The following is a 10,000-nucleotide window of genomic DNA, read 5'->3' on the forward strand; positions in this document are numbered from 1 at the left end:
ATTACCCTTCCAATTTTTCCAACCAATAAACTTCTTGCGCGTTCGCTTTCAAATGGCAGTCAATAATAATTCCCACCTTGCTATCAAAAGCTCAAAAAAGTGAAACTTCCAACATTGCAAAGCTTATATCCTTATGCATAACGCATTTCACGCTAGGAAAAAAAAAAAGTAAGAAAAACATAATAACATATGAACACTTTCTTAATATTACGAGTGCTCCATAAGATTATACGAAATACCTGCATTAAGAAAGCTATAACGAGCGATCGGTTTTTAACAGTGAAAAAATCGACCGAATAATTTCTCTTTAAGAAGCACTTTTCCTCCATCTTGTCTTAAGAATGAGATAGTTCTTTCTATTTATGTATATATGTACACAAAAAATTAAATAATCTGCTATAGTAAACAAGGCACTCAAACAAAGAAAGAAGGCGTGTCATCTGAGGCCAAATCTGGCACGGTTTGATCAGCTATTTTCTGGTCTATTTTACAAGGACTAGTGATATGAAAACTTGACGTAAACCAAGGATGTTCAAGGATTTCCCGGGCAGACAGTCTTTCTGTGGGTTCACGGCGCATCATCGAGCGAATCAGACATTTCGCTTTTGATGATATCGTGTCCGGAACTGTGAAATGTCCACGTCGAATTTTCGTGAAAAGCACACTCGGTTCTGTATCGTGGAACGGGTATCGTCCGACTAACATAGTGTACAACATCACTCCCAGACTCCACACATCGGCTGCCTTGCCCGAGTAACCACCGCTTGCTTGTAAAATCTCCGGACTCACATAAGCAGGGCAGCCATGCTTGTCTTCGAGAGTGTCATCTTCGCCGTCAAGAGGATAAGCGTCTTCTAATCCCTCAAGTTTTACATTTGATCTGTAAAATTAATGAAAATAAATAAATAAAACCTCGGCGTTAGCGAAAAAGTAATTGAAAATTAAACTTTTTCAAACAATGGGTACTAGACTACATGAGACGTACATGACACGGAATAAGGCAAACCGAAGGCAGACAAAGAACAAAGGGGTCGTCGGGCCCATGCGCCACGAGGCACGCGAGTAACTAGCACACCTTATTAGACCGAATTCAAAAGGCTTTCTAAGGACTCACATGGTTTTCCAAGGTACGTTTCGAAATTTTGGTCTAATTGTTTTGGTCTAGAAATCTCACCTACAATTGTTAGATGGTGATTTTTAAATTTTTTTTTCTTTGTTTTTATGACAAAGGGCGGAAAGAAGAGGGAACGAGAAGGAACAAAAGACAGAAACAAGAACGTCTGTTGGCCATGTTTCATAATCAGACACATGACAGACAGTTGCATGTCAAAAAGAAAACCGAGTGATTCGAGTGCTGACGTTTTCCACGACCGCAGTTTGCAATAAACGACAGTAAGATGGCTGATTAACTCCAAAAGACGTAATCGATTCTTTCGACGATTTTTTCCGCGAAAAAGGTAGAATTGGGCGGAGGCCACATGGCAAAAAGCACGTGTAGTTTTGGTTTTGATTCACATGAATCATTCTTTTTTATGAGTAACTGGTATTTCTTTTGAAATCGAGACCACTTACCGCTTAACATTTTTTAAAGATAACTTAACAAAAGGCCAAAGCATGTTACCCTAGATGCACATTAAAAAGGCTGGATCGAATTTAACTTGAGCTGTCACTGAGAGAAAAAAAGAAATGGGAGGTTGAAAAGGCTGGAATCTCGGACCCTCAAAAAAAACTGCGACTCAGATATCCGAGTATTCCCTAAAGCCAGATTTCGTAACCAAAATCCCACTTATCTTTAATGCAAGGATTTGACTGATAATTCCGATTTAATTTAATCGCTTATTCCACAGTTTTCACTTCGAAACTCGTTGAAAACATCTGCACCGCGTGTAAGCTTTTCTTTCATATATTCCGATCAATATAACTGTCTAGCACAGAAAGTAACAATATATCTTATCAGCATTTGCGTGACCCGTGATGTTCATTTTAATTCTATTTATAGGATTCATTTATAAATCGTTCGCAATTCGCTAAACGCAGACTCCATTCACTTCTATTTAATACATATCAGGTTGACAAGCAGCTTATGAGAGAACACAACTGGCTTTTTACCGGCTTCACAATGGAAAGCTCGCTGCTAATGACAGTTTTTTAAAAAAACATGGTTCTCTCTTTTTGTTCATTTGCAAGTAATTGAGACGTAAACGCTTTAAGGACAGCTGTATTTAAATTTGTGACCCTTTTTTTTTTTCCACTCCGGTAGCACAAAGTTTAATTATTACTATGATCGTTAAAGACAAGAATAGATCAACGGGGAAGTAAGAAACACAAACGGAATTGTAAAGAAATAAATCCTTACACCCACATACAATATCTTAAACACCCTTTGTCAATTGCACTATAGTAAAATATTAGACCCAAGATACTTCTGAAGTATGCTATCTTTTACCCCTTTGGGTAAACACTCTATAATATTGCCAATTGTGAACATGAGAGCATCGTGAATACTGAACATTTTACTCACAGGAAATCTCGGCAAGATCCAGTCAGAATGAGGAAAAAATCGCTTTTGCACCTGCGGGGTCTCTGTGGTATTTGAAGATTCTCTTTTTATAGCGTACGGTTTCGAATGTTTCCGTTCACAAATCAAAGAAATGTCATCGGGGGCGTTCGTCTTTTGAAAATCGCAGAAGACAATAGACAATCATCGGAACACGCCGTCCGTTTAAGAATAAAAAGCGTGCGATTTAATTGTGTTTCGACAGTCATTGTTTTGTGTCGCAAACCAACGGATAAATTTCGAGAATAAAGCAACAAAGGTGGAAAGATCATAGTTCCACGTGGCTAACTTTCACTTGATCAACTTGCAACGTTTTGAAATTTCCCAATGCCACGTGGAGAATGATTTCATCTGACAACGACTCAAACCTAACCAAATCACCGGCGTGTAGATTCGATCCGACGATTCTAGGGGTTCTATATAAATCCAATTGCAATATTGATTGCATTTCCTTTCGGAGGCTTCGCAATAAGATGTACTTACATTGAATGACAGTAAGAATCAAAATTTCCCGCCGCTGTGTGCCCGCCATTTCCGGGATCAAAAAAATAAAATGAAAACGCAAAGGAAAAGGGAAAAGGAACCCATTCTTAAAAAAGGTGTCTAAAGCATGGCCCTCTTTATTGGTTTGATGACTCGCCTTTCATCCCACAAAGACGCGACGCGCGTGGGAATGACGAAAGTGGAATATAAAATTATCAGCCCACACAAATTCGCGACTATTATTTGCCGCATCGAACGATCCCCCTCTACAAACAATACTCTCCAGCTCTACTCTTATTTCAAGTATTTTAACCGACTCTTTTGATTCTTTGTCGCTAAAAACAGCGCCACGAGATAGATTTTATACATTCCTATTGCAGGTGCCTACAGAACGCCACAAACCGGAAATAGAGCGGCAAACACGAACGGCCAATGTTATTGCTATGAAAAAGAGAAATACGGGCCCACTGCTTAAAGTTATGGCCACGGACACGAACAAGCTCGGTTCTTAACTAAATTACATTTTAAGTTTGTAAGAAAATAATGAAGAAATGAAAAAAAAAAACTGCGTCGTAGCTAGGATATGTAGACCCAAAACAAACCAGTACCCGTCCTAACGCCACGCTAACACTGTTCACACAATCTCCACCACGAGGGGTTAACGAACAATACTGAATAGATCTTGTCATAAACCACATGGAAAATCCAAGATTTCTCCAAGCTTACTACTTTTTAAGAGCTAGAAACCCCCCAAACCTTGTAGGACCAAAAAAGGCGCTTACCTTTCGGGATTTTTAAACACAAACTTTCTAAGTTTCAGGTCGCGCAAGACAACACCCGACTCGTGACAATGTGCAACTGAACTGACGATGTGGTGAAATAATTTGCTTGCTTCCTCCTCCTTCAGTCTACGTTTTGTTCTAACGTAAGAATGTAAATCTCCAAACGATCGCTCAAAAAAAACATAAGCGTAGGAGTCACTGACCAAGATTTCTATAATCTTGTTGATGCCATCGTGTGGAGGAAGATGAAACATCGGCGCTAGAGTCTCCCGGAATTTATTGACGTCTATGATTTTGCAAGCAAGTTCTGTTCTCGTTTCGGTGTCCACCGCTTTGTAAAGAGCGCTTCCACCTGGACGTTCCAATAAAAGATATTTCCCAACCTTGCATATTTGTGGTAAATCATTCGTTCGCTTCGCTGCCTGATGAGTTATAGTCAAGTTTGGTAATGGCGTAGATTCAATATTTGTTTTGGATGCATTGCGCTGATAGGGATGGTAACGATTCGTCGTAGAGTTCATTTAAAGCAACGCAGTTTTCTCTTAAAAATGACTCTTCTTCGTGTTACGAATAAAGAGAAAAGTAGGCGACTATAAATCCGTAATTTTGTTCGTAATAGATCTTACGTGTATTCCGATTTTGCCAAGTAAGATGTATGACGTTGCACAAAAGTGGCGATGTGATGTCGTAAGTCAGCAGTAGCGACAAAAAAATTTTGATCGAAATTTTCCGCCGTGAAACGTTTCCCTCCTTACCGTTGGCGATGGCTTGACTTGATGGGAGGCCTGTTTGGCCTTCCCTTTCAACAATCAGGCTGGAATACAAATGCCATGATGGTGTAATACTCAATTCAATCTCTGGTGGATTCTCACAACGAAATTTGGTTCTTAAGACATCAAATTAACCTGACGCAATAAGGTTTTGTGTTGTGGCCTCTCAAAGCCCACCTCTCCATATTAGGAGTTATTTCGTCATCGTAAGGTCATCTGATGCAATTTACGACATATAATTGGTTAAAAATACAATTGCCTTTGTTAATTTAGAGTAGCTCGCTTTCCGGTCGGTTTTCTTTCGTTCTTGAAAATAATTAGCATTTTCGTGCAACAACTCATTGGCAAACACGACATCGCGTTCGAAAATGAGTTGCTTTACGATTGCATCATTTGTTTGAAATTCCCAGAGGACAGAACAACGCATCTCTGTGTAGTTAAAAATCTCATTCAATAACGAGCAAAAATAGCTTTATGGCGAGCGATATTTACGCTTTGGAGTCACACGATCGAAGCGTGAGTCAAGTAACGTTTAAATTTCACATGACGAAACTTTCAAAGCTGACTCACAATTCACCCTTGGTCAGAAGTATGATCACAAGACTTGAAAGATGAATAATATGCCCTAATCCGTCACCAGGATGTGAAGAGACACGTCAAAATATTTTAATAATTATGATCATCTACAGGCGAACATGGTTTTGATACTTTTTCTTTTATTAATAAACTTTGGTTTAGAAACAAAAAAAACTAAAAAAAATTGCGAAAGTAATCACTGGATTACTTAATTTTACGCAAAACTGAAATTTCTTAATATCTGGCGTAAAACAAATGGGAGGAAAGAACTTAACAGAGCAAACCTTTGAAATCCTTAAGTTACAGAGTGAGTTACGTGGCATTTTTATATATATTTTGTATTTCTTGAAGACAAAATTAGATCTAGAAAGTTTTTCCTCGTGACTCAATTGTCATGTTTCCACGACAACCTTCTCCTGTCATAATCATGCGTGACCAGATTCAAATTTTAATCGAGTATTGTGCTCTCAATGGAAAATGGCCATCATTGTTGTTATTCAGGATTATGCCAGAATCTTTCATGTTCAGAACAAAACCAAAATAACGAGCAGATCTAGAAGACCGAAAAAGTAATTACGAAAGCGTTCATTGTCAAAGTTATGATTTTTGGAAAATACCTGCCGATTGTCACGAAATTTCACGTGACTCACAACTTGTTTTCAGCGAAACAGGAAACCGTCTCCATTCCACTTTCATAATCCGTTGAATCCAAATCATGAATTTTATCACAGAAAGTTTGTTAAGGTCAAATATTTATCACGTCTTTCCGCCTCCAGTGTTATTCACGGCATTATGACTGGTAAAGGAAGGAAACAAACCAGAAGAGTGTATACCACAATTTTCAGCTGATAAATTATAGGACCCAATTTTAATCAACGCTTTCCGGTTTTAGCACATGTGGGATAGAGTTAAATAGAGCGCTGTTACTATTATATCTCGGAGTGTTCCCAGAATGTTTCATGACATATGTCATGTCAGCTGTTCTGTCCTAACACCATTGGAAAGTTAGATATTTACTGCAGCGGCAGTCACTTAATATGGTTGTTTAAGTTTAGTCGCTTCCTCGTGTGCAATTGCGCATGTTTTATCGAGGTGTCAGCAAAAGAGGAAATGCCATATGTGCTGAAGGTGGATTTTGTTGACAAATAATTGTAAAGAAAGCAAAAATCAGCCTCCACCGGATCCGGAACAAAAAAAAAAACGAAAACAAAAAACAAAAAAAAAAAAAGGGAGAGAAGAATAAATTAAAGCCAAGCAGATCATTTGGAAACACCTCAGGCAATCAGGTGTAATGAAGGACAGGAAACTGTTCGATCTTTGTCACCAGAGGAAAACAATGGGTGCTGATTTCACTAGAACACCATTTCCTCGTTAAACAACCCATTCAGAGCGCGTCAACCGCCTATTAAATTACAAATGGTCCTTTCTTTGGTTTTTCCCGAAAATTCTAGGCCGCCCATCCACCGCCGTAGAGAATTTTCCGTACTTCGCCCCTTCTGGTGGTGTTACTCCCATCGTGGGAAATTCTCGTCAACGACCCTCTTTTTAACTCAATCACGCTTAAGATTATCTTAGTGAGACACTGGCACAATATTTTATTTGACCTGTATTGGCCATTCGCGACTCAAACACATTTCGATTTGTTGCGTCTAAGGATGTTTCAATTCAACCCATTTCTCTCCAATAGCGTTTCGACCCCTTCGAGCACCTTTAAGACTTCTAACAGACTCTGGGCCCTTCGAGTCTCACGACGTAAACTTTGAGTCGTTCGGTCGTCCCAGTTTCCCATCGTCCATCATTGCGCAACTGTCAAATGTGCTTACGCCTACATGTGAGTCATACGTACTAAGACTCATCAGTCTTGGGATATGTAAATGTCGAAGGTTTTTTTTTTTAGAGCTTTTCTTTTCATTCTCAAATTTTTTTTTCAGTTTCTAACAACTCAAAATCTAGGATCCGTCCTAATAGCCAAAGGTAATGGTCAAACGGGTAGCGACGAAAATTTATGTATCGCCGCTGTAGTTTGAAAATAATGATTGATGAATGAAAACAATGCAGAAGTGAAGTCTTGAGTCTAACGCAGTAGTTGTAACATGCCTTTGCAGAGCAAAGACTTTTATAGAAAATTTTTAGAGCTAAAAATGTGTAGGTCTCCGGTTTTCAACAGTGGTTTTGAAGAGTATTGACTTTCACCGTTTGCCTCAACGATACTGCGCCAATATGCGTTAACCTCCCAGATCTGTTAGCCGAAACCACAAACCCTCATCGAACTCTTAGAGGTAAACAAACCAGAGTCATGAATGAGGTTGTCGCTTCTTTGTCCTTTGCCGCCGGAGGCGGATGTGAAAAAATTCAACGTTCAATAAAGCTACAAGAGAAATAAAAGAAATCTCGGCTGTGTAGTGTCATCGTATTTGCTCCACATTATCTGTACTAGATAATGTGAATCTTTTCCGATGGATAACAACCTTGTTTGACAATTGATGCGTTTATGATCTGTTACATACGCGTATATTGCTTTATGTACTTCAAAGAAAATCTATATGCAACCAGATTATTCAGATTGCGGCCTCAGGACTTAATCTTTAAAAGAAAACCTTTTCACCGATAACGTTTCATTTTCAGAAGCTATTGCGATCTTCGAAATACACTTCTTAGCTCGTCCAGAGATTTTGAGTATTTCTTGCTGAATTTATCCTTTGATGGCCTTATTTACTGACTCTAAATTAAGTAAAAGAATGCAGCTCAAGCTTATATCGTTTGTTGTCTATAATACAGGAGGATGGAGTCGAAATTTCCATCGTATCCACTCATCACCGTGGTGGTAGTGTAGTTAGGAAGCCAATCTTAAGCAAACAGGCTATCACAAATAAAGATTTACATTAAAAAATTTATTCCTCGCACGTCGAAGCTAAATGACGAAACGTTTACACCAAATTATTTTCACGGAGTAATATATTCTTTTCAATTTGGAACTAATTTTGTCAAACGACCCCGCTTTCACAAAAGGATATATCTAGGGCTCAGGAATAAAAACCTTAACCAAACCTAAGTCAAATTTGTGAATTTTTTTCGTACAAAAATTTATTTTTATAATTTTTTTTAAAGCTATTCCCAGCTTTATTAATTTCTAGCTGTTTGTAAATTGGATTCTTGAATCACAATTTTTTAAAACCCTATATTACCGATGACCTCCCACGGTTTTTATTGTTTCCATAACGAGCTTCCTTATTAGTTGGTATATTGGATGTTGAACCGCTTTACACAAAGGATCTCATGTTTCAAGTCGCCCATGCGGCTTCTGTTAGAAATGACAGCCCACGGATTCATCGCGAGCAGAGCTGAAATTTGCTGTTACCTACGAACTAAAACGAGGGCGTCCTAGCGTCCAGAACAGGAACCAATTAATTCTTTGAACTAAGAAAGAAACGATTTCATAATTCTTTGAATGTGGGGGTGAAATTGCCCAACAAAAATCTTAACGCCTTTGACTTGTGCAATCGTCACGTCCCAGCCTACAGAACACGCGTAATTTTGGCTTTCGAGTACTTAGTAAAGACGCAGTGAATCATAACAGCCATTTTTTGAATTTTACAGTAGTGGAAGGCCGGGAAGAGAAAGAAATTTGTACCAAGGGGTGACTGACGGTCGAAGAAACGATCGCCAGCTTGTGAGGTTAACTACAACTTTCCCTAATAAGACGCCTGCGCTGCAGGCTAGTCACGTTTTCACAGCATGACCTAAAAATAGCGACGTTGAGGTGCATAAACCTTGAGAAACTTTGTCAAGAAAAAATTAACATTTTCCATTTCGCTTTTATCTTCTTTTCTCTTCACTTACACTGTGTGCATACTTCTTTGGTGTTATCCACCCAGTAAACTTCCAATGTTTTATGGGTTTCTTTTTTCCTGGAGACAATTTCAAATACTTCTTAACCCTTTCACACTCCTAAGATCTCTTTAGTAATTCTCCTTAATAATAATAATAATAATAACTTTATTTTACGAGGGTAACGCATAATAGCATAGCTAATAAACTTGTGGCCCTCACTCAGAAATAATTACAATATAAAAACTAGTATAATACAATATAAAAATAGAAACTAATATAATATAATATAATTACAAGATAAGTAAAGAAACTAAAAAGGAAACTATACACAAAAATGACTTAAAAATTGTTGCTGCGAAAAAATATTAGTCCACATATTGTGCTTAAAGCACCTTATGCTGTCCGCCATCCGTATGCGTAGTGGTATCTCGTTCCAAATTTTGGTTCCGGTGACGAGAAAAGTGCGCCCGCCTTCAGTTTCCCTGTTATATCTGGGGCACAGTACATTAAAGTTTGAATAGCGCGTAGTTCTTGAATGTCTTGAGTTGTTGATCGGAATATGCTCGTTTAAATAGCTAGGTAGTGCACCGTGGATTCGTTTAAACATTATCGACGCTTTGTCAATCTTACACTTCTCGTAAAAAGGAATCCATTTCAGTCTATTAAAGAGTTCTACGGATGGAGCCATCCGCTCTGCGTAAAGGATGACTCTAGCAGCGCGTTTCTGCAGCTTAAAAACTCTATATAACAATTCTTTATCCCAATTTGACCAGATGGCGCTGACATAACTCATAACCGGACTAATAATAGAGTTGTAATACTGAATGCGTCGAGGAAGCGGTAAATACGTGCGAATTTTTCGCAAAATGGCAATACGCGAAGCCAGTTTTTTGCAGACTTTATCAGCGTGTTTATCATACCATTCTGTATGATGTTAGTTCTAAGAATTTGGTTTTGAATCAAGCAATAATCCTCCAATCGATATTTTCCTTTAATCTTAT

General features: G+C 38.4%; 1 protein-coding gene across 1 annotated transcript in view; it reads right to left on the minus strand.

Moving 5' to 3' along the window:
• LOC113669382 (tribbles homolog 2) overlaps positions 1-4,720 on the minus strand; it is a 4,794-nt gene extending 74 nt beyond the window's left edge. Inside the window, exons 1-2 of the mRNA XM_027185398.2 lie at positions 3,823-4,720; positions 1-880 (exon numbers count right to left, since the gene is read on the minus strand). The exon at positions 1-880 is cut by the window's left edge and continues 74 nt beyond it. Of these exons, the coding sequence (XP_027041199.1) occupies positions 415-880; positions 3,823-4,343 (987 nt within the window). The 5' untranslated portion in view covers positions 4,344-4,720 and the 3' untranslated portion in view covers positions 1-414. The remainder of the gene's footprint in view (positions 881-3,822) is intronic.
• Between the last annotated feature and the right edge of the window lie 5,280 nt (positions 4,721-10,000).

This window comes from Pocillopora damicornis, chromosome 1 (assembly GCF_964200805.1).
Source record: "Pocillopora damicornis chromosome 1, jaPocDami1.2, whole genome shotgun sequence".
NCBI lineage: Eukaryota > Metazoa > Cnidaria > Anthozoa > Scleractinia > Pocilloporidae > Pocillopora > Pocillopora damicornis.